Source organism: Aethalodelphis obliquidens, unplaced genomic scaffold (assembly GCF_003676395.1).
Source record: "Aethalodelphis obliquidens isolate GAN/ISIS:26980383/991018 unplaced genomic scaffold, ASM367639v1 scaffold36, whole genome shotgun sequence".
Lineage (NCBI taxonomy): Eukaryota > Metazoa > Chordata > Mammalia > Artiodactyla > Delphinidae > Aethalodelphis > Aethalodelphis obliquidens.
The window spans coordinates 18921388-18947259 of NW_020837980.1; the positions used below are offsets into that span (position 1 = coordinate 18921388).

At 37.0% G+C, this 25872-nt stretch overlaps 1 protein-coding gene across 2 annotated transcripts in view; it reads left to right on the forward strand.

Moving 5' to 3' along the window:
* LRP6 (LDL receptor related protein 6) overlaps positions 1 to 25872 on the forward strand; it is a 171577-nt gene that overhangs the window by 96583 nt on the left and 49122 nt on the right. The window contains exons 4-8 of one of the 2 annotated variants that reach the window (XM_027129581.1): positions 2493 to 2564; positions 4895 to 5091; positions 6839 to 6970; positions 10324 to 10720; positions 11786 to 11957. In XM_027129581.1, coding sequence (XP_026985382.1) covers positions 2493 to 2564; positions 4895 to 5091; positions 6839 to 6970; positions 10324 to 10720; positions 11786 to 11957 — 970 coding nt within the window. The remainder of the gene's footprint in view (positions 1 to 2492; positions 2565 to 4894; positions 5092 to 6838; positions 6971 to 10323; positions 10721 to 11785; positions 11958 to 25872) is intronic. The other variant, XM_027129583.1, reaches the window with a different exon arrangement.

Here is a 25872-nt window from a genome sequence, read left to right on the forward strand (position 1 = left end):
TTACATCTGACATTTTTATTTTATTTTTCATGTCTGTCTTTTTTTGTTCCTTTGGTTCTTCTGCCTTCTTTTGTATTAAGTAGATATTTTTTAGTGTATCGTTTTAATTCCTTTTATGTTTTTAAACAGTGTTTTGGAGAATAAAATATTCTTAGTGATTATTCTAGGGATTGCAGTATTCCTTTTGTCAAAATCTGTATTATGGTAAAATACTAAGTTAATTCCTGTAAATTATAGAAATCTTAGTCTAGTGTATCTCCATTCCCTCTCCCCTCCTTTGTACTATTAGTGTCATTTATATTACATTTCTATTATAACCAATGGAATGTTATAATTATCACGTTATACAATCTTAGGTGTTTTTAAAAGGTTAAAGGAGAAAAAGAGAAAACATTATTCATAGGGTCTTTTGTATTAACCTACATATATGCCATTTCAGGTACCCTGTAATTCTTCCTGAGGGTTTGAGTTACTATTTGATGTCATTTCTTTGCTCCAGATTAGTTCTGTTCTCTTCCCTGTCCTTCGTGCTTCAAATCTTTATTTTTAAAAAATCTATTTTTCTGTTTCTTTTTGATCTTCAGAAATTCCTCCTTAGGGATGTAATGTACAACATGATGACTGTAGTTAACGCTGCTGGATGATACATAGAAAAGTTATAGGAGAGTTAATCCTAAGAGTTCTCATCCCATGGAGAAATTTTGTTTTTCTTTTCTTTCTGTTATATCTGTATGAGATGATGGATGTTAGCTGAATTTATGTGGTAATCTTTTCACAATATGTCTAACTCACACCATCATTCTGTACATTGTACTGTGATATATGTCAATTATTTCTTAATAAAACGGGAAAAAATCATGAAAAAAGAAAAAAAATTCCTTCTTTTCACTGGCTGTTTCTGTTTCCTTATCTGTTATGTTTATTCACTCCTGTGTTTGTATTATTTCTCGTTGATAATTCATTTCTTAAGTGACTTATTCTTACACTTCTAATTCTTTCGTTAGTTCTGTCGCCTCAGTTTTGAGGTTTTAAATTGTAATTTGTGTTATTCTTTTACAGCTAATACATGATTTTAAAGCATTTCAGGTTATTTTGCAATAGGCTGTAAACTATTTGTTTTAGGGCCATACTTTTCTCGCATATTTTATTATCTTTAGGGATGTTATTTTCTTTATTCTTTTTTTTTGTTTTTAATATTAACTTTTTTAATGGACTTGATCTTAATTTACTTTTAAATTTTCACCTGAAATTGTTTTTCTGGAACTTGTTGAAGAAGGCAGAGTTTTTTATCATAACTTTTGTAACTTCACAGAAGTTACTCGAGCGTGTGTGTGTTTAAAAAATTGGCAGCTTGCTTTCTGAGATTTCCTGGCTCTGTTTCCTTCTTCCACTTTTTTCTGTACCTTAGTTTTCCATTACCTCTCTTGTACTATAATCCTCACTTTCATTGTACTCCCAGTAATGTATGGTCAGTATGGGCATTTGTCTGTAAGGGAGCTCTGTTGGGTCAGTTGGAGAGTTCACTGGAGGTTAAAGTGCACCAGTCCCTTCAGTACCAACCATCCACTCTTTGCATTCTCTGAGTGGACAGAACCAGTCCTCGGCAGTTTGGTTTCCCTGTCTTTCCATTGCTGTCTATTTTGTGTGTTCTCCTGTTCCTGGATCTGCTGAATGCCCTATTTTTTCCTTCCTATTCCTCCTGCAGAAGTGCTGATGCCAATGAGATCTTATGGCTGTTGGTAGTTTTCCTTTTTGTGTCTTGGGTTTTGTGGTAGTACCTTCTCATCTAGCTTTGTTTCATCTAGATTTGTTGTAAATGTTGTCCAAGGGTTTTTTGGTTTTGCTACCTAGTTGTTCTGTTTTCATGTGGAAGACTTGTAGAGATTTTTCAAACACTGTACCACTACCACTGTTGTCATCTTTTTAGGTGTTATTAAAACCTCACTGTGATGTGGAGAAGCTCTCTTCCAAGGTTAGGTTCAGATGTCAGAATTCATGACAGTAGTGCTTTGGTGTGACTAAGTAGATTTATTACCCACACAGGTGGGGAGTTCTCAGTTGGGGGCAGAGGACGACTTTCTGGGAAGAGGTTCAGAAACAGAAAGTGAATACAAGTGTACAGGTGTTTTATAAAGGATAAGTCTGGTTGGTGCAGAATTTGAAAGAGGCACCTGCCAGGCGTGGAATCTGAGAGAGGTGGTGAGTGCACTCCTGTACTTGGCGGTACTGGTGAGAGTGAGCCCTCAGGAAATGACAGACAGAGGGAGGAGATGATGCTCAGAGGTTGCCAGCACTAAAGCAAAGCATCAGTAGGGGTCTCGGTTTCTCTCCTTTGGTCTCTGTAGAAGAGATCAATTTTTCAAGTCCTGTTTTGGTTGTGGCATACTACTGAAGGACTGGGCTTTGACCTTGCCAGCCACATTTGTTCTCAGTATCCGTGATCAACTCCTCCTTGAAGTAACTCGAGTTTCCGGGGGGGTAATCCCAACCAGAGGGAGGAAAGGTGAAGACTGTGTTCACTTGTCTGCAGTTTCAGAGCAAGTCACCATTGGCTGGACAAATCGGTAAGTCACCAAAGAATATGACAAGAATGGGTGATAGCCTTCTTAGCTCTGCTTTTTGTACAGTTCTGTTAATTACATATTTCATTTAAGATATTTAATTTTATCAGGCGTTCACTGAGTGTCTAATAAGTCCACCTAATTTTGTACATATTGTCATATTGTGTTGTGTGAGATCCTGTAAATATAAATAAGCCAGAGTCTAGTATTTACTTGATTCTGATAAGCTATTGATTTTAAGAGCTTTTTATTTTGACTTACAAACCAGCACATGAAATGTTCACTTCAGCTGTAAAATATTATCCCTATGTCAGAAATATTAAAATATTGAAAACATACATCCTAAAATTGAGGAGTCATTTATGAAATGTTTATTAAGTACCAATCATAACGCTTAAATGCTTTTGCATATGTTATCATTTAGTCTTCACAGTAACTCAGTGTGGTTAGGTTATTATCTTCCAATAACAGATGAGGAAAACAAAGCTTGTGGAAATAAGTAGTGTAAGTACAGGGGGACATTTGAACTCGGCTCTGTCTCATTTCTTTTCAGTATATAAATGCTTTCAGTCAATATGTAAAATGAGTAAATCTTTTAGGGAGGGGTTCTGTTTTTCCTATCTGTTTATTTTGCTGTGTTAAATTCATTAGAGTGAATTTTAACTTTTTATTTAATAATATACAAAGGACTTAGAAGACTTTTTTCTCCCTAGAGTTTTTCAAAGATCTGGTAATATAATTTGTGATTCTTTAAGATGGTTAATGAAAACCTAAGTAATTTCATCTTTACTATTATTTCTCAGTCATGTTACTTGACTTTCTTGACAGCTTCTCAGAACTCTATGTCTTATCATAATGAATTTTGGAAAACGTCAGTGTGAAATATGCAGGCCTATTTAAATTTGAACTTAAACTATGGTATCACTCCTGTAATAGCATAATCATTTTAGTAAACTTAATAAAGCTGTTCATTCAAAAAGTGGAAGAAACCACTTCAGAAGTAGTCATTGTGACCGTTCTAATTGGGAAATGAGAGGGAAAGTAATCTGCTAGGGAAGCGAGAATTAAAAAAGAGAGGAGAAAGTTGTGGTGATGTAGGCTGGCCTAGGCGTGAGGTTTTAAAATAGAAAGTTTGATAAACTAGTCCTGCTCATCTTGTATACAGTTATTTAAAAATCTGGCTCAGATTTAAAACATCTTAGGCTAAGACCATTCCATGTACAATAACAGATGCTAATTCTGCTTAGATGAAAATTATCTTACTGCTCTTAAATTTAATTTAGTATACCTGTGATCTGTTAGGTGTTAGATATCAGATAACCTCAGGGACCTAAAAATTGGATTTTCTGTCAATGTGTTATCCTTTATTTCTTTTTAGTTGCTTACATTTTCCTCTTTCTCTCCTAGCTGAGCGATTTATGAAAATATTAGACTTGATATTATGAAAATATCAAAGCATTTATTTTCTTGACTGCTATTGTGGCTCAAACACAGTTTGGTCATTATTCAAGAATTATATTATTTACTAATTACATAACTCTCCATGACATTCTGCAAAGTTCTGTGCCTTCAGTACTAATCAGGCTCTCTACCTCTCCTTCCATATAGTTAGGATTGCTTGTGAAATTTGGGGATCTGCTTTGTCTCTTGAACACATTCTGCGGTGGTTGGGCTTCCTTTTTGCTACCTGGCTTGTGGAGATTAAGTAACCATAAAGCAGAAAGCCAACTGAGGTGATCATTTGCTGGAGCGAGACTGGAGTCTGCAGAGAGAGAGCTCTACCAGAATGACTTTTTAGCCTCATGTGTATGTTTTTACTTTTCAGTTACCAAAGCCATAAGAAGTGATGGAAGAAATAGGCTCAGATTCTTTGTTCTTCCACATCAAGAAGGGAAAAACCTATTGCTGATTTAAAACTACTTCCCACGGCCAACTCTAAACCCTGGGATTTTTCTTTTTGCCAGCCTTTCTCTTTCCAATGGCATGAATTATGTGGAAGGATGGAAGGTGTGAGTGCGGAGATGGGAGCTGACAGCAGTGCTGATACTTGGGCCTTCACTTTGTCTGCTAGCTTGTAGTGCACCCGGAGCCTGCCGCCAAGTTAGGAACCATTCTGACGTGCTTGGTTGAGGATTTCGGGCACCATGATTTCAAATACGTTTGAATTTACTCCTTGTCTTATTTTTCATAGGTGTATTTGACCTTAACATATGTGTTATCCAGAATTTGTATGTGTTAGTGTGGACGGCAAGACCATTTTAATGGGAGAGGTGACGTTTTGATTAAAGAAGAAAATTTAGAAACGTTTGAGTTTTTCTCTTTGTGTTTAATAGGCAGGCGGTGGTTAAAGGTTCCCTTCCACATCCTTTTGCCTTGACGTTATTTGAGGACACATTGTACTGGACTGACTGGAATACACACTCCATTTTGGCTTGCAACAAGTACACTGGCGAGGGTCTGCGTGAAATCCATTCTAACATCTTTTCTCCCATGGATATACATGCCTTCAGCCAGCAGAGGCAGCCAAATGGTAAGTGATCTTGATTTTTAAATTGCAGATTGGAATAGCTTTGTAGCACTCTGATGCCTGGCTTTAGTGAGGGGCAAGAGGAGGGAGGATATATCCAAAGGTAGTGGGAAGAAATAAAAAACAGGGAAAATGTCAAAATATAATTCAGGGTAGACAACAGCGTAAACCATTTGTAACTTGATATCTGTCACTACAGACCACCTCAGCCCTTTGTTTGAGTCTGGGGGTATGAAGGTAAAGAAGAGAGAAATAAAATAAGAAATTGAGATAGCTCATATGTTAAGATTGTGCACAAATGCATTTCTTATTCATATTATTTCTCTCTAATGAGTGATTTTGTTCATTGTATGTTTAAAAATGAGCACTTTTCTTGAATGGAAACCTCTATTAATCTAACTGGTTAATTTAAGTACCTCAGGTTACTTAAATAAAATACTTGCTTATACCTTTTCTGTGCACATCCCCCCACCTTTTTTTCTTAGTTTTGCTTCTGTTTCTGGCCATCCTTTATAATGACTTGGGCTGTGACTGCTGACAACAATTTCTTGTTAAGAGAGGACTAGAATTAGGTTTAAAGAATATGAGAATGTTAAGTGTTTGGCACTGGTGTGTAAATAAATGTCTGGCATGTGTCTGAGTGTATTTCAGATTGTATTCTGTAGCCAAAAATGCAGGGGGTTTGGATTATGCATTGCTTTGTATTAGTTCCTTCCATTTAGGGGGAGATAGTCAAATACTGAATGTGTCATATTGGAATCTGGTGATCATGAGTCCATAAAAATGTTTTAAAATGTTTGTGTTACTCTTTTGTAGAAAAGAAAATGTTTAGTCACTTGCGTGAATTTTTTATTTCAGTTTGGCCCTCAGGAAAGAATTTCTTTGTTCTTGTTTTTTTAATGACACTGTTGATCCTTTATGTTTTACTAGTTTGCGAATTTGCAGTTATGTGTGATATTGCTTTCTTTTATCTTTCATATTTTGTTGATCTCCATCTTTTGTTGATTTTTTTCTGTGAGTATTATTTAAATCCATCCCTTTCTATATATAGTTTCTTCACATTTTCTAATTAATCTCTGCTTCTCAGTTTTCCCTTTTAAGTCCATTTTGTTTATCTTTTCCATGTAAATCTTTCCAAAGTGTGGCTTTTCTTGTCTCTCAGTGCCTCCACCACAGACTTTCCCCTCCCTGTGCTCATTCAGCTTTAGTTCCTATTAGTCAAACCTTAATCTTCCGTTACACTGTTCACTTTATTATCTCACCCAGTTGTACAGCCTCCAAGCCTTCATTCATGTGGTTTTACCACACTTGAATGTCCCCCTGTGTGTTCTTCCTACCTTTCAAGACTTCAGTCATGTCCTGTATCTTTCCTTAGTGATTTACTTCCCATTTGACTCTATACTGACTTTACAGTCTAAATGTGCAAGATAGCAGTTTCATTGTTTTGTATTGTTTTCCAGTATTATTGTTCATTAATTTTGTCATACTGGCCTGATTGCAAGCTCTTTAGGGCAGGGACATCCTGCTTTATTTCTTGTATATTCCTCTTTGGATACAAAATGCTAAGTAAATTCTCACTGATTAATTCCCTTCCTTGCAGATGGTCTGGTAGTCAAGCACCTGGATGACATTTGGTAATAATTTGGTTTATCAGAGTTGCTCATGTTATGGTTGTTAACCTTTGTGTATCTAGAGTGGGGGAGGTCATCCATAATCATTGGTATTAATTACTGTGATTTATATTTGACAGCTACAAATCCATGTGGAATTGATAATGGTGGTTGTTCCCACTTGTGTTTGATGTCTCCAGTCAAGCCTTTTTATCAGTGTGCTTGCCCAACTGGGGTTAAACTCCTGGAGAATGGAAAAACCTGCAAAGATGGTAAGAAGTTGGTCTCCAAGAAGGAAGAATTTTAGATAGCAATTGGGATTCTTTATGATTTATTTTATTTCTCTGTAATAAGCTCTACAGTGCTTTGGGAGACTAGTCACTTAATCTCTCAGTCTTCACAATTGGTTATATACTAGGAGTGTTTTGTGTTTTATGGCAACTCTCGAATATTATAAATTACTTCAGTATTTAACTGAATTTTTAACATGCTATTTTGGAAAAAAAAAATTAGGTGCCATTTCTTTTCTCTGTCAAATCTCATAGTCAGGGCTTCCCTGGTGGTGCAGTGGTTAAGAATCTGCCTGCCAGTGCAGGGGACACAGGTTTGAGCCCTGGCCCGGGAAGATCCCACATGATGCGGAGCAACTAAGGCCGTGCGCAACCACTACTGAGCCTGTGCTCTAGAGCCCATGAGCCACAACTACTGAAGCCCGTGCGCCTAGAACCCGTGCTCTGAAACAAGAGAAGCCACTGCAATGAGAAGCCCGCGCACTGCAACGAAGAGTAGCCCCTGCTCACTGCAACTAGAGAAAGCCCGTGCACAGCAACGAAGACCCAACACAGCCATAAATAAATAAAAAAATAAAATGAAATTTAAAAAATCTCATAGTCATTGATCACAATTGATTCTTGTGGAAATGAGTATTCTCATAAAGAATACATTTTTAACAGTAGGTAGCATTTGTAAATAAAGAACTTCAGTGCAAGGAAAAGATGTTTATTAAACTTTTAACTATAAAGACTATCATGGGATAAACATTTTCTAAAAAAATGATTGAATGATGTTTTTAATTGCCTTTTAACAACAGAGAATTGCCTTCAGAAGAAGAAAAGAATTCCTTATTGTACTGTTTAAAGCAACTTTTTCTATACTTAACCACCACACTGCCTCTTCTCCTTACTCTCAATTCCCTATAGAGAGAGGGCATATTGGAGAAGTATTCTGATTTAGGACATTTCAAGGGACTTCTGGTTTGGGAGAACACCAGTTCTTCTCTTTTTCTTCTTAATGAGAATGTTATTCTTCATTCTTACCCCTATGGATCACCATCTGGTTCTCTAGCCACCAGCAAGACCTGGTAAGAAAATTGTTATATTAGCAGTGGCTTCTTTATCTAACTCTGAGAAGTAGAAGCCTTTATTTAGGAGTGGGTTAGAGTTCCTGGCAAGGGGGTCAGGGAGTCAGAGAGATGGAATTGAGTTGGTGTACAGGACATTTGTCATGACTTGGCATTGATAAATTATCCTCCTAGTCAAAGGTGAAGCTGGCTGACTCTTGTCAGACGGTTTTCATGGCAGACAATAATTTGGTTTCAGTTTAAAACAAAAGGTTTTTGTAATGTTGCCTTTTTGTTTAAAAATGTAGCCTGACTTTAAAACAGAGGATTTATTTTAGCGGTAGTGGTCTGTTTACACCCTATAGCAGTGCAGATGTACGAGTTTAACTCCTGTTTTGAATTTCAGATATACATTTGGCATGTAGTAGCCTTAAGTTAACTCTTCTGTTTTGATCACCTTGCCAAATTGACAGCTTCACTCTCTATGACTTCTTTGTTTGCAGAGTTTAGGGCTGGCTTCTTTTGGTAGTTAGCAGAGGCAGTGAATTGGATAAAGTTACTCCTAGTTGGTGCCTGCTGTGGCATTTAGGGCTGTATTCTCTCCAAGACAGAGTTCATTTATAATTAATCCATGAGTCAAAAAGCTGATGCTGAGAGCTTCTTCACTCCTCTTCTCAGTGTTTTCTACTATGATTCCAGATTAATGCTTGAAGTTTAATATCAGTATTTTCTTTCGGACTCATTTCTTTGGTTGGGAATCTTTTTTCGCACTTTGAGATGTCAACCTGCTTACTATGGTTTTTTGTTTTTTTGTTTTTTTTTTGCGGTACACGGGCCTCTCACTGTTGTGGCCTCTCCCGTTGCGGAGCACAGGCTCCGGACGTGCAGGCTCAGCGGCCATGGCTCACGGGCACAGCCACTCCGCGGCATGTGGCATCTTCCCGAACCGGGGCACGAACCCATGTCCCCTGCATCGGCAGGCAGACCCTCAACCACTGTGCCACCAGGGAAGCCCTGTTTACTATCTTTTATTAGCTTTTATATAAAGTTAAATGTTTTTTTGCTAGTGGTTGACTTGAATATTTAAAATCAAAGCAAACAAAAAGATTAATATTCTCATTCACAACAGTGTTTTTATTGAATACTGTTTTGGGTTAAAAGTATTTCATAAATAAATCTGATTTAAAACTCAAATAAAAATTTGAAAGTTTACTTTCTAATGGTAATAATAATAATATATTAGCTAGTATTTATTGAATACTTACATGTTTGGTACATTTCTGAGTTTTACATTTATCTCCTTAAAGTCTCACAGCAACCCTATAGAAACCAGGCTTAGAGAGATTAGGTGTTTTGCCCGAGTTTGTGTAACTGCCTGAATCCAGTTCTGTCAGATGAACAACTCTAACCCTTACCCAGTGTGTCGTATTTATCTGATTCCCTCTCTCTTCTGCTGCTGTTTCCTCCTCCATAGGTTCCTTTGTCCTTAATTGTGTCAGGCATTGCCCTGTAGTTCTTTTTGTTACAACAGCTTTACCGAGACGTAGTTTACCTATAAAATTCAACCATTTCAAATGTACAATTCGGTGATTTTTAGTAAATTTACAGAGTTACAACCATCACAGTACATCCAATTTTAGAACATTCTCGTTAATCACAAAAGATCCTTGTCCTAGATTAAAAAGGTAAAGACCTTTTTAAACATCCTTCTTGAACAAAGGACCTATACTTCCTTCCTCTGATATTCAGCTACTTAGCTTCTTAGTCATTACTTAGTTGCTATTCATTATACCTTTAAATAAATGTTATTGATTCCAGGGGCTATATAATGGGTGAAGCCAGAGAGAGAATCAAAACTTGATTTGGAGAATTCAGCCATTATAGAGCTTGACCTCATAGTCAAGCCACTCCTGTTTTACTGCATTACTTTCCATTTCCACCCTAAATAGACCCTAGTAGCCTTTTTTTTTTTTTTTTTTTTTGCGGTACGCGGGCCTCTCACTGTTGTGGCCTCTCCCATTGCGGAGCGCAGGCTCAGCGGCCATGGCTCATGGGCCCAGCCGCTCCGCGGCATGTGGGATCTTCCCGGACCGGGGCACGAACCCGTGTCCCCTGCATCGGCAGGCGGACTCTCAACCACTGCGCCACCAGGGAAGCCCCTTAGTATCCTTTTATACTCATTACTTTTCAATTACTGAAGAAGTTCTGCATTCTTTATTTAGAGTAACTAAATTTTGCCTGTGGGTTTCAAGTCTTTTCTTCATTTTTTTCACTTTGTTGTTCTAGGTGCCACTGAATTACTGCTTTTAGCCCGAAGGACAGATTTGAGACGAATTTCTTTGGATACACCAGATTTCACAGACATTGTTCTACAGTTGGAAGACATCCGTCATGCCATTGCCATAGATTATGATCCTGTGGAAGGCTATATCTACTGGACTGATGATGAAGTGAGGGCCATACGCCGCTCATTCATAGACGGATCTGGCAGTCAGTTTGTGGTCACTGCTCAGATCGCCCATCCTGATGGTATTGCTGTTGATTGGGTTGCCCGAAATCTCTATTGGACAGACACTGGCACTGATCGGATAGAAGTGACAAGGCTCAACGGGACCATGAGGAAGATCTTGATTTCAGAGGACTTAGAGGAACCCCGGGCTATTGTTTTAGATCCCATGGTTGGGTAAGAGGCTCTGCTGACAGAAAATTTTGCCAGGTGTTTCTGGTTTTTTACAGGTTCCTAGAAACATTGAGAAAAACAATGTGAAGTATATGCTGGTTTCCAATAAATAGCTCTTTAACAACTGTCCATTTTTAGAATATAGTGATTGGAATAAAATCTCAAGTTAAAGGATTGCTAGTTTATTTCCTTGAATGTTTTGAATATTTTTTCTTTCTAAATTAAGTCCATGCTTGCTGACTTTGGGTGTTGGCTGTAGATTTTGCCGAGGTTGCATCATGACCATGAAAATTGTGGAAAGAAGTTGTTTTCAGAGCTCTTTCTCTTCCCCCCTAGAAAATTTAATTTCATCTCATTTTCAGTACTTCCAGAACGACTTGGTAAAGAATATATCTTACTTTTTGTATGTCCCCAAGCGTATAAATGATTTGATTTCCAAAACTTGGTCAGGCCATGTAGCTTTATGCCTAGTCTTTTTTTTTTTTTTTTGGCTATAATACCCTGACGATGGTCCAGGGAAACACAGCTTTCTACATACTCACCAGTGTTGTTTGTTACTATGAGATTCATCCTGAGGGTGAACATAATGACAAATTATTACACCTCAGTGCATACCAATGCCTTCGAGCCCCTTAAATTCTCAGGAGCCTCAAGAATCACGTAGTGCTACAGGAGGAGTTAGTTATTTGGGGAAATCAGTTTGCCATCTGAATATTACTAGTGGTTTAACCTTTTTGTGTCAGAGATGACAAGCCAGCAAGAAAGAGAGGACTGTTCCTGGGAAGGAGCACAAAATATTTTGAAAAACACAGCTGAAAATAGAGTATCATTATTGGGAGGCATTATCAGTTCTAGAAAACACTGTTTCATTCTGAAAATTTTCTACAAGCTTACACACTGCTGTTATAAATGTCTTAAACTTACTCTTCGTATGTTTGTCTTATGTTTTTTTCCTTCTGTGGTGTTAACAGATGATCAGTGTAAAGGAGGGGTGGATCTCACCTTTAGGATATCTGAAAGTTACAGTTTATTATCTGTTTTTAGCTCATATTCTGTGTACTTCTATAGGTACATGTATTGGACTGACTGGGGAGAAATCCCGAAAATTGAGCGAGCAGCTCTGGATGGTTCTGATCGAGTAGTGTTGGTTAACACTTCTCTTGGTTGGCCAAATGGTTTAGCCTTGGATTATGATGAAGGCAAAATATACTGGGGAGATGCCAAAACAGACAAAATTGAGGTTTGTTTCTTGCTTTTTCATTTTGAAACCAGTTTTGTAATCGTTTTTGAATTAATGGTAATTTGATGCAGATATTCTTGCATCTTCACTGGGGTGCCAGAGGTATTTTATTCAACCTTTAGGATTCTGGGGATTGTGTATTTTCTTCCATCTAACCATAAAATTCCTGAGTTACACTGGCATGAGAAATGGGTATTCATGTATCTCTAGTCTTAAAAGCTTATGTGAATGATTTTTCTCATTATGGGTAAAGCCACTGCCTGAATTTCCTAGGGGCAGTTTGCACAAACCAAATATTACATAAGCTCTAGACTGAAAGAGCCTGATAGTCGTTGTCAGGAAAACAAAGCCCATACATGCATATATACTTTCTGTTGGTGATGGTGTTGGGGCAGGTGGTGGCATATATTAACTATTAAGATGGTTACATGCAAATGGTTTTTAAATTGATTTATAAGCTGTGTGGGAGAAAAATTAATTAGCCAAAGCTTGGGGGAAATATTTTCCCAATGATAGAACTAAGGGCAATCAGAATAGAATTACGGTGGAAACAACCACCATATGTGAATATGTGACTGTTTTATCACATTGTTTTGTGAAGAGCATATATCCTTGATAATTGATTGTGAAGTCTAACTTTACAACTTTGAATTGCTAGAGGTCTTGTGAATCACACACTTAAAGCGGAGTTTTGATCACAATATTTCTTTGGAAAACACATGACTTCTCATATAAGGAATAGCTTTGAATGGCTCTTCAAAGGCACAGCACACATCTCGCGATAGATAATTTGGGCTCTGGAGCAGTTACTTTAGAAAGGTGATTCTTAGGAATGTCAGGGACTCTGAGGGAATAATGAGTTAAAGGGCCTTCCTTTAAGAATGGAATCTTGGAATAGAAAAAAGCCGTTAGTATTCCACCAGGCTTAAATACTGAAAACCATCTTCAACTCTTGCAGCTGGTTTCCATTAATAGAAAATTATGCATAGACTTGACTATATAAATTTTCTCCCTGTTGTTAGTGTTTCACTGTCCCCACCCCCTTTAAATCCAAGTTAGGTTTGAATCTAGCAGCTGGAGTGCGGTGGCCTTATTCTGTTCTGGAAGACTTAGAGTTTACTTGGGATATATGTTTCCAGTACATTTGGGAAGAAAAGATAGGTATTTGATAAATTATGTAGCCGTGTAAGGCATAGTAAACTCTTGTGTTTTGAGTGGATCTTATGGGAAGAGCTTAAAATGTTCATTCGCTTATGCTCTCTGCTCCCTCAGTGGAGATTCCTTAGATCAGGTTCTCACTCACTTTTTTTGATAAGTGGTGATGTAACCAGATGCTGGATATTGGGGAGCTGGGTCTGAGGATTGGGGAAACCAGAGAAAATTAATGGGGAGCTCTGGGTTTCAGACTCGGCTTCTGTTGTACAGAGTTGCAAGAAAGAATAAATAGGTTTACCTGAGGTCTATAACCAATTCCGCAGAGAGGGATGGTACATAGGGAATTGCTGATGATGTCACATTTTTTTAAAAAAAGACAGTCATCGTATTGGCTGGTGCTTTAATATAAGAATGTGTTTGTGAGGATATGTCTGATTTCCCTGCTTTTCAACTGATAGTGACCACTTAACTGTAGGTGTTATTTAAAAGGTACTTCCTGGTACTTGTTTACGTTTCTTCATTATGCTGAAATCATTTCATCACCTTTTACATACAAGCTTCTAGTTTACTTGTCTGCACCGGGGTCCCCTCTACTCCCCACCCAAGTGGGGCTTCCTGATAATAAATACTAAAGCATTAGCAGAAAGGATCATTTTCTTTTTTCTGGTTGGGGAACATCAAACAAGCCTTTATTTCAACTTTATAAGACCCTGCAGTAGGCAGAAGCACATTGTGTCTTAACACTATTCTCATTTTTCTCGGTCCGTTTTAACTGCCAGAAACATTGGTTGTACTGAGGACCTGCAGTACTGCTTACCAGTAGTGAAGACATATCATAGATAATTTATAAGTTTAAAACATTTTCAGTTAATGCGTTTTCAGTCGCTGGTTTTATTGAAAATAATAATATTGTCATAGCTGAAATTTTCTCACAGTTTACTTTCTCATTATATACTTTTTATTCATTTTTTTCCCCTTTTCATTTCTGAGCTTATGCTGACAAATGCAGCAACACCTAGTGGTTGTTTACTTCAAGGACACGTAGAATTATTTCATATCTCTTTTATTGTAAATTTCCCTATTTTAGAGAACAGTGTCCATAGGTAGTTTTGTCCAAATCTAATTATACCTGGCACAATTTTGTTGGGAAGCAGAAACAGAGATTATTATGTAGGGCTGTATTTTCCTCTCATGACAACTTCCTCTGTTTAATCAGTACTCTTATAAAGAAATTTGTTTCCCAAGTATTCAGATTTTTTTTTTTTTTTTTTTTTTTTGCGGTACGCGGGCCTCTCACTGCTGTGGCCTCTCCCATCGTGGAGCACAGGCTCCGGACGCGCAGGCTGAGTAGCCATGGCTCACGGGCCCAGCCGCTCCGCGGCATGTGGGATCTTCCCAGACCGGGGCACGAACCCGTGTCCCCTGCATCGGCAGGCGGACTCTCAACCACTGTACCACCAGGGAAGCCCCAGATTTTTTTTAAAGTAATTTCTTTGGCGTCTTTAGCCTGTGTATTGTGAAAGTCTGTTAAAACACACAAGGACCCATTTATGATGGTTTTTCTTATTGTTTTTTCTAAGATTAATTCCTCCTTAAGAAATTATAATAATATAATCATCTGTTGTTGAGATAAAGCTCTCCTGAGTGTATGACAAGTACCAACAAGTTCTTTCTTTTGAATCTTTGCCAGTTTATGTGTTTCTTAAAATTGGTTTTACTTTTAGTTTTAGAGAAATGTTCAGGATAACTTAAATACCTGAATCTTTGCCCATTCCTACTACTTTACCACACTATATGTATGTATATATATGAATATATATTTTTCCCCACATCTTCTTGACATATAATAATGGAAGAATGATTTTGATAAATTCCATTATTAGATTCCTCAGCTCAACAGAATACCTGGATTTGGAGACTGTATTCACTGAGTTGTAAGCATGGGCTGTCATCTTGTTTCTGATTGGGGTGTATCTTATGATTATATCTATCTTTGAACTCCTATTTGAAGGTTACCTGTTGATGTACAATTCTAACAACATTATTTAACTTGTTATCATCTATAGCAGCCAGAGTAGTATATCGTCCAGTTGTATGCGCTGTCATCTCATTATCTCCTCTACTTTGTCTGGCTCTAAAAAAGTTATTGCACATATTTATAGTGAGAGAAACTTGCTTGATGATAGGTGTAATCATATTTTCCTGAACTGGCACAACAAACCCTGGAGCCTCACCAAACAAGATGCAGTTGCCTCACGTTGGAGTTAGTATAATTTTATCTATGTAAATTAGGATAATCTGTTCATTTGGTACCTAGAAAGCACTTTAGTGACCAAGTTTGAACTTGCACTTGGATTATTTTTTAAATGTTCTGCTATTATACTTTTTCGCCTCATGTTTTAGTATAAAACCATTTAATATGTGGGGAGCTGTTTTTAGTTACAGTCATTATTTTAGAAGTACCTTTTCTATTCCTTTGGTTTTTGTACCCCTGAAGTAAGAGTCCTGATTTCAGTGTCCTACTTTCTTGAGAAGAGAGGTCATCCTCTTTACAGTTTATAACAGTGTGTTTTTTTGTTGTTGTTGTTTTTGTTTTTGTTCTTTTTTGCGGTACGCGGGCCTCTCACTCTTGTGGCCTCTCCTGTTGCGGAGCACAGGCTCCGGACATGCAGGCTCAGCGGCCATGGCTCATGGGCCCAGCCGCTCCGCGGCACGTGGGATCCTCCCAGACCAGGGCACGAACCCGTGTCCCCTGCATCGGCAGGCGGACTCTCAACCACTGTGCCGTCAGGGAAGCCCTAATGTTTAGTTTTTATCGAGGTAATCTCTAGATGTTTTGTTGAAACATTTTATAATATTGGACCCTGATCTAGTTCTTGTTTGATTTTGCCATTTAACTCGGTGACTTTAGATAATTCACATAATCTCCGGTCTTTGTATTTTGGCCAATGAGGTCATTTGAGCCAGGTGATCTTTAGGTTCTTTCCAGTTATAACATTTTCTGATGTTTTTTATATTAACTGCATGTCATAGGTTAAGAACAAATTAAACACTTTGCTTGGGAGAGTTGCTAAAAGGGAATCTATATTGAAGATGACATGACTGTTTTCTTTTTTTCTTTAAATTTTTCCTTGTTTACTGTGCCTTTAATTCCTATCACCTAAAGAAAACTTGCCTGTTGGGGGTTCAGTATCTTATAGTAACTCAGTTTTAGTGACTTCCAGTAAGCTATTCATTTAGATTTTGTGTTGACCTGTATGCAGGCTACTCCATTATTAATATGCATGGTGGGTTTAAGTAAATGTTTAAAGCTGTTGTTCGAAGCTTGCCAAACATGTAAATGTTAATGGAGTTCATGTAAAACATTATTTTTCAGGAGGTTATTTCCCTGTATCTGGGAAACTATTATGCTTTTAAAGGGGTCATAGAGATTTTATTTTTACTGTTTTTAGAAGGTTTGGAAAGGGTAAAAAGTAATATAATGGCAAGGACCACAGTTTTCGGACTTCTTGGGAGGGAATTTGCAAAACATAGAGCAATGTTAACAATAACAAGTATTTTAACTTCTTGTTTCAACTTAATTTATCACCAGCTATTTAAGGATTCTGTGTAATAGTCATTGCTGAAGTTATCCATAACGAGCAAAGGATTCTCCTTCAATTTTTTTTCCACTTTAAGTGTAGCTTACAATTTTAAAATGTTGAGAATGTTATAATGCAGGCCCTGTAATTTTTTTGTTGAACTCTTAATAGATTTCCTAAACTCTTCATTGTACTATGATTTGTTTTTTTGGTAGATTTGATCTGAAATAATAATCTGAGGGAAGGAGTTAGAATCCCTTTTATAGTGCTGAGATTTTCAACAGATTAGTATTTTGTTATTTCATTTATAATTTTGAGCTTCTGAGATCTGCCAGGCTTGTAGAGCTTGTAAGTAGGACTGAAATTAGAGGCTTTATGCTATTAATAAATAGACCCTGTTCCGTTTTTTGTTTTTGTTGTTGATTGATTTTTTTAGTTCCATAAGTTTTAATAAGTGCATAGAGTCATGTAACCACCACCACAATTAAGATACAGAACATTTCCATCAATCACAAAAACTTCCTTGTGCTGCCCCTTTATTTTCAACTCCCCACACCCACTCTCTGGCAACCTCTGCACCTAGATTTGCATAAATGGAATCATACAGTATGTTGCCTTGTAAGTATGGCTTCTTTCACTTAGCTTTAGACATTTAAAACGTTAAATGTTCATTCATTTTTGATTTTAGATTGATTTATGACTTGGTCTTTATGTCTGGTTGAGATTTATAACACTACTATTGTGTTTTAGTTACAGTGTTATTCTTAAAATATGGGGAAAAAAATCCCAAACCCTTCTCTGCCACAATAGATTTCATTAGTCTATAGATAGTAAGCAAACAGAGTTTCATGGGTTTTCAAAGTGTTGTCGTCTTTGGGAAAAAAGCCATGTTCAGTCAGTTTAGACATTATCAGATGATTTCTAGATAGTGTCATATACTTACACAAACATTTGTTCTTTCTATCCCAGGTTTCTCTTCCCAGAATTCAGCAGTATTTGTTGCCTTTTGATTAGTTAGCTTCTTTAATTTGTCAAAGGTCATAGAACTTGCTGTTTATGAAGAAAACAATGGAATTCAAGTTTCCTGATTCCTAATACAGTACTTATTGTGTTGAGTTCTGCTGCCTCTTTTTTAGACTGTTCATTTTGAAATAATTTCAGACTTCAACAAAAAATTTGCAAGAGTAATAAAACTTTCACCCAGGTTCATTTTACGTACTCATAGAATAGTGATCAACACCAGGAAATTAACACTGATACCATTTCCATTATTCCTGTTATATTAATTGGAATTCTCCCATAAGGAAGAGGTGTCCCCTTTCCTATTTATTCAATTATTCATATATATATGTATGCACATATATGTGTATATATGAGCCAATGGATGTTCAGTTTATTCTACAGGGTATATTTCATTATCATCATGATATTGTTGCAAAAATTGTTCCAGAATTGGCATTAGGATCACCTTCAAGGTGATTCTGTGTCCTTTTGACATGCCTCCATCTTTTTTTTTTTAATTGTAGTGAAAAACACATAACATAAAACCTACCATCTTAACCATTTTTAAGTGTACAGTGGTGCTAATTATATGCACATTGTTCTGCAAGATCTGTAGAACTTTTTCATCTTGCAAAATTGAATCTCCATTCCTTTTGAACAACTGCTTCCCCACCAGCCCCTGGCAACTGCCATTTCACTTTCTGTTGCTAAGAGTTTGATTACTTTAGATACCTCTTATAAGTGGAACCATGCAATATTATGTTCTTGTGACTGGCTTTATTTCATTTAGCATATGTCCTCAGGGTTCATCCGAGTTGTGGTCTGTGACAGGTTTCCCGTCTTTTTTAAGGCTGAATAATATTCCATTGTAATATATACCGTATTTTCTCTATCCATTCATCTGCTGATGGACATTTAAGTTGGTTCTGCCTCTTGGCTATTGTGAACACTGCTGCAGTGAACATGAGTGTGCAGATATCTCTTTGGGATCCTGTTTTCAGTTCTTTTGGGTGTGTACCAGAAGTAGGATTGCTGAATCAAATGGTAATTTAATTTTAATTTTGTAAGGAGCCCCTGTCATTTTTAAAATACTTTTTGGAACAACAGCATATTCCAGCTTTCTCTTACTTCCCATGCCAAGGAGCCATGGTTCTTTTTAATGAAGAATAGTATTTAAAAACCAGTATCTGGGCATAAGGCATGCTCATTGGTACTTGAGTAATTTGTCTTAATACTAAGATGTTAGAGTTGATTTTTTTTTTCCTACTAAGACTCCAAATATATGTTAGTTGTGCTTGAAAAGAATGAGAGGAAAGGGAGCATTTTTCCCTTGTTAATATGCTAATGTGTTTCCCTGAGGGTTTATTAAAGGCTCCAGGACAGTGGGTTTCTCACAAGTATCTCATGAAGCATTTGAGTATTGACTAAGGTGGTGTTGGTTTTCATCATAGTGATACCTTCAGCTGAAAATCTGTTCTCAATTTTATAGTTTTCCTGAGTAATTCATGTTTTAGAATGCTTTGGTCACAATAGCAATTCGTAGCTCTATCTGTAAAAGAGCATAGTAACTGCAAATGTTTAATATTCTAAGCACGACTCCTTGAAAAAATATTATGAAACTACCTAGTGCAAGTTTGATACTTTTTCTTTCCATATGAAAAATCACTTGTATTTACTCAGACATAATATGTCTTGAAGTAGGTTAAAGGCTTTAAATGCAGCACTGAATTTGCCGTTACTGCTCTCTTAAACAGGTGTGTGGCGTCCCTTTGCTTCCCCTACTGGATGCAAAGCATTTCTCTTTCCTTCTCACCCCAGTGAGATTCTGCGTGATTGAAATGTTATTTCCATCGATATAGTTTTCAAAAATGCCATTTCTATGAAATTATACTTTATAACCTATGAATTAGATGAATCAGCCCCCAACGATACCTATTTGTCTCTTTTATATATATATATATATATATATATATATAAACTTTTAATTTACTACTTGTTTTGGATATTGGCTGGAACAGTATAAGAGGAGTGGTTCATTTGCATTTCTTTTTTGGAACTTGATAGCATTCCCAGTTCATTTTATGAGGGGTGCCTGGTTGTCCTGTTGTCATCTATTTCTTGAACATGTCCAGTCAAGTGAATTTGCATAGCAGCAACTTTGGTAGTAGACTGGCTGCATTCCAGGATTTCATGGGTAATCCTGTCTTGGCATTTAATGGGCTGATGAAACTACTCAAAAAAACCGGATGTGATGTCTGTAGAAGGTTTGCCATTACCTCCTCTCTGTGAAGATAATGTTCTGGTTAACCCACATCTGTTTCCTGTTGTAGCCCGTATGCTCAGTGTGGTTTGCAATATTTGGAAATGCCTCAGAATGTTAAATCCATACCACAATGTGGTTGAAGCAGCTGAAACCACTGGAGACTCTGGTTCAGATTTGGAGGTAGATTTTAGAAGTGACAGAAGCCTAATTTCAGTTTAATTAAACCACTCTGAGGTAATATGGTGAAACACACCCTCAAGAAGATTTAATTAGTGTTGGCTCAGCTTTTAAAGCGTAAGGGTTATCTTTTGGATTGGCCTAAAATGGTGCATTTGTTCTGGGTTCAGAATGTACAAGCAAGCTTTTACCAGAATTTGGGTTGTTATTTTAAACATAAAGGGGCTTAAAACTGTATTTACAAACCTAGTAACCTGTCCAAAACTGTTACTCCTTGGGTATGAGAAATGTAACAGTAATTTTCTTTGAGACAAAGCAACATGTTCTTGTTTCTCTATGTTGCTTCTGCCCAGTAGTAGAGAGAGATTGTGTGGCTGATAAAAGAGAAGCATTTAGGGCAGAAGCCAATTTTCTAAGAAGTGTCAACTCTGCAAAAGTAATGGAAGGAAACACATTTCAGAAAGTAATCAGACTCGGTATAAAGGGAAATATGTAGTTCTTTAGAAGTAAAGTCTCACAATCAGATTTTAAGTTTTTGATCCCTTAATTTCTTCAGAGGATTCTCATAAATTGCCTCCTACATCATGTGAACAACAAAAATGATAACAGCATTTATTACTAACAACTATTATTATTCTTCGGGTGCCCTTGGACTTTTTCCCTTATCTTTCCTCTCTGCATTTTTTTTTTTTAATTATGGAAAATTTCAGACGTAGTAAAGCAGAGTAAAGATACTCAGGAACTACCTGGCTTCAACCATTATCTGTCAATCTAGAATGCTCTTAAGGGGAGAGCCAAGGAGATGGCAGATAGGGATTCTCTTATTAATATAAATGTGATTTTAATACTTTTATTTTGATATAACCTAAAAGAAATGAAAGAATCAGGCCTTTGTCCTTACTCTTGCAAATCTCAGCTAGGACTTTGAAATGTAAACTTACAAATGTGATAAAAGATGAAAAAAGTAGAGTTTTATTCTTTTCATGAGAAATTATTTTTGAAGTAATTTTAACCCATATTAGAATTAAGTATAGCATAGCTGGGGAGGGAGGAAAGACGAAATGGAAGGTGTTTGTTTGTGGCTTTACGGAGCCTGATGAGTCTAGGGCAACCCTGAAGGTGGCAGGTTTGAGGGGGGACAGGGGTCTAATCTAAAACAGGAGTAAATTAATTTTGTTGTGGACTGTATAGTCACCACCATGAAATTCTAATACTGCGCAGTCCACTAGGGTAGCCAGTAACCACATATGGCTATGGAGCACCTGTAATGTGGCTACTCTGAACTGAGATGCTTGAAGTGTGAAATGCATACTAAGAAGACCTAGTAAGAAAAAACGTAAAATCTCGCTAATAAATTTTTAAAGAGTGGTTACATGTTGAAATAAAATATTTTGGATATATATGAATAGATTAAATATATTATTAAAATTACCTTTACCTGTTTTTTAAAAAACTTTAAAAAAATCTGGCTCCTAGAAAATTTTAAATTACACACATGACTCACATTTGTAACTTGTATTTCTTTTGGACAGCAGTGTTCTAGACCCAACCCTGTTGTAAAAAGCTACTGCAACAGTCAAGAATGGGAAGATAGGGAATTAAGGGAAGCAGTGTGGTTACAAACTTACATTTAAAGTATCTTAGCATATCTTAATTACATTGTTTAATTTGAAATAGGTGTGATATATCTAGCTTTAGTGTGTACTTTATTTACTACCCCCCCCCAAAAAAAACCCCACAAAAAAACACTTTTAGTTTTTGCCTTTAAAGTGAGAGAACAAGGAATAGCTACCTGGAAGGGACTAATACTCTAGTGTGCAAAGCTACAAAATCCTTAGCTGTGGCTTTTAGGGAACTATATTTGAGTTCTTGGACTCTGTGCTATTCTAAAGGTCTTCTTAAGACCTTCATTATCATTTGTTGTTGATTTGCCAGATGTTGCTAAAAATTACCTTATCTTTTTAACATGTCCTTTGCTTGTTTTTCTTCTTCCTGAGACCCTTGCTTGCACTTAGAGCAGCATTAACACTGATCCAAGCCCCAGTTTTGTCAGGGGACCAGAGTGAAGATCACCAAAGCATTCCTAACCTACAATCCTTTATGTGCAATTCTGAAATCCAAAAAGCTCTTGAAACCGAAAGTTATTTTTATTAATTCAGTTGGTAGAGAGTCTGGCTTGAGGGACTTCCCTGGCAATCCAGGCAGTGGGTGCGGGTTCCATCCCTGGTGGGGGAGCCCAAGAAAACCAAAACACAAAATGGAAGCAGTATTGTAACAAATTCAATAAAGACTTTAAAAATGGTCCACATCAAAAACACTTAAAAAAAAAAAAAGGAGTCTGACTTGAAGCAGTGTAAGACTAATTGTAGTCCCTATTTATCCCCCTTTGTGAGAATATGTATATGTCTTGCTGGAAAAATATTATCATGCTTGGCAATGAAGTGCTGCCCTGGACCCAGGTAGAGGTGATACGCCATGTGCATTGTGTTAGCCTTTCAGTATTTCAGAGAAGTCCAAATTCTAAACTAGAGCTAGCCCCAGAGACTTTCAGAAAGGGGATTTTTGGACCTCTATTATCATCCCATAGAAATTGAAAATATTTTATTAACCGTAATTCTATATTTAAGATATTTATCTTAAGCACAATCTGGATGCATTAATAGAGGGAAATGAGGTCTTCCTGAAATACAGCTTTGTTATGTCACTCTCCTTAAAGTGCTTTCAGAAGTTTCTTGTTTTCTATAGTTTTTCTTACCTGGAATTTCATACCTCTTATAGGGTGCTGTCTCTCTGAGTCCCTTTTGTATTCTTTCTACCTCAAAGCGTCTCTTTCAAAGTCAGTCAAACAAGACATCCATGACTGTGTCTTAACGTGTGTTACTTCTTTTATTTTGAAAAATCATTTTCTCTTTTTCTTTGTCCAAATTCTTCTAATTCTTGAAGGTGGATTTGAACTCCTGCTCCTTCCTAAAGTTTTTCCTGATTAGCTGTACGCCAGAGAAGGGTGTATGTTTATGGTTTTAATGTAAATATAGTTTACTTCCTCAACCAGATTGTAATCCCTTAGCTAGAAGAGGCCCTGTTGTAAACTTCTGTTAGCATTCATCATGCTTTTCATGTGATTTGCGTTTAGTAGATATGTTTATTAATGTTGTTTGATTTGGGGTGGGGAGTGGAGTTGAGGGTCTGGTAGAGCAGCAGAAAGTATATTCCAATCAAATTGTCAAACTGCTCCATTTTGTTTACTGTTTTAGTTACTGTGCATCTAAGCAGCATAAGCAAACAATAAGAATGGGGGTTGGAAATGGGAATAAGGCTGCAGCCCTGCAGTTTTCCACTAGTGGCCAGGATACAGAAAAGTCTGTGCTGTTTTTATTCAGCTTAAAACTGTGTGGTGGTTTGGTCTTTTACTTCCACATATCCTTTTATATTTATGTATTCATTTTTATTTTGAAGCACTATATTTTACTAACTTAATTAAATATAGCCATTTAAGTATAGCTGTTTACTTTTAGGGACTAAAGCATTTTACTAAAACAATAAAGGGCAAGAACCAGCATTTACTGAGCATCTATTAATCTGATACTGTGCTATATAAGTAAACATTCTTTTCTTTCTTAAATAATTCAGTAATGGAAGTGCTCTCTCCCTATTTTACATGTGAGAAATTTCCTTAAGGGTATCTAGTGAGTGATAGATCTTATATTTAAAATCCAAATCTGTCTAATTCTGCCAGAGTATTGTTTGCTAATCATAAGAGATTTTTAGAGAGCAGAAGAATGAAGAATAAATGCTAAATAAGAAAATGCTGAGTTGTGTAAACCAGAAGAATCTTTTGGAATTATCTTTTTGTTATTTTTCTCACTGTGGTTTTCAGTTTCATTCTTTGCCCATTATCTAAATTCATAGCTAATCAGCTATCTTTGTTTAAGTTGTTAATTTCTCAAAATGAACAAACAAGAATGTTGGAGGACACATAACTGAAAGAGGAGAGTTGGTTGATCCTGTAATATTTTTGAAGTAGAAATTTAGATTTTATTTTTAAAAAGTTCAGTATTAGGTAACTAGTGTATGCTTTTAGATCCGCAAATAAATTTTAATAGGAAGGCCAATATTGGAGCATAGTAATCAGCAAAATTAGTATTTATTAAACGTAAGATAATAATTGATTTAAGATAATACTGAAACAAGGAATAAGGTAAAAGCAGACAGGTTTTACTATACCATACACTTGTAAGAAAGTATTATTTTAGAGGTCTGTAATACAGAATGTTTAGCACTCTGTGTTAGATGCTCTCTGATAGGATGATGAACTCCTCCGCCTAATGGAGAAGATAGGTTTCCCGTTAAGTATATGACATTTTAGATGAGGTAGCAGTACATTTTCTGGTAGATGCAGTGGGAAATATTGCAGTAGAAACTGATGAGGCTTTAGACTAGAACTTTACATATTTGTAATTTTTCTGCATAAGGTCATATTAAAGCCTTAAGACTTGATGGGCCTGTTGAAAGGTGTTTTATAGACAGAACAACTCAGGAAATCTTGGAACATATCCAGCCAGGTTTGAAAAAGGAAAGAGGAACCAGGGAGATGAAGAGATAGAAAGCAGATTGTGCAGAAGAGCAGAGAAGAACAGAAAAGTAGTCACTGATCGTTTTCAGTAGTCATTTGAGCCGAGTCTCGGATTGTCAGCCAGTTGTAGGGAGGTGAGGGAATGAATGGTAAGAGGTGGAGGCAGCAGCTACAGATCATTCAGAGAACATGGCAGCAAAAACAGAATCATTCAGCTTTTAAACAGTGTCTCTCTAAAATGGTGGAGACTGTGTTAAAGGCAGAAAAGAAGGACCTTATGGAGAGGGAGAAATTGGAGATCCTGGGAAGGAAGGACATAGTATTGGGAGGAAATTCTTGCAGGGAGGGTAGAGGAAGATACCAGAGTCAAGAGAGAATCTCCATATTAGGGTGGAGGCAAAAGGACAGAGTTTTAAAATAAGCTTCTCCCACCTAAAAATAATTATTCTAAATTATGTCTAATACAGGAAAAATTTTCACCCTGATCAGAGTTTCCAGGCAGTAATATAATGGGGCCAGAAATTCTTTCTTGGAGCTCTGCTTTTAGGAGGGATCAGGAAAGTATCCATTCTCTAAAAGTAGGCAGTACTATGCATTTTCACATGGATTTAAAATTTGGGCAAGAATACCTTTCATTCATTCACATGGCTAAGCTAGGATCTGAGGATAAGAACTGTTATATAAATTTTAATTTCCATTTTTACTAAGGTTTCTTGACTGTCGTAGGTCTTAGGAAACCTGTCTCCTTTTAAAGTTTTTTTTTTTTTAAATAAATTTATTTATTTTTGGCTGTGTTGGGTCTTCGTTGCTGCACGCGGGCTTTCTCTAGTTGTGGCGAGCGGGGGCTACGCTGCGTTGCAGTGCATGAGCTTCTTATTGCGGTGGCTTCTCTTCTTGCAGAGCACGGGCTCTAGGCACACGGGCTCAGTAGTTGTGGCTTGCGGTCTCTAGAGCGCAGGCTCAGTAGTTGTGGCACACAGGCTTAGTTGCTCCGTGGCATGTGGGATCTTCCCGGACCAGGGCTCGAACCCATGTCCCCTGCATTGGCAGGCGGATTCTTAGCCACTGCGCCACCAGGGAAGTCCCTCCTTTTAAAAATTATTTAACAAGTATTTATTGAGTTCTCTGCCAGGCTCTTTAATAGTAGCTGTGAAAGACATAAAT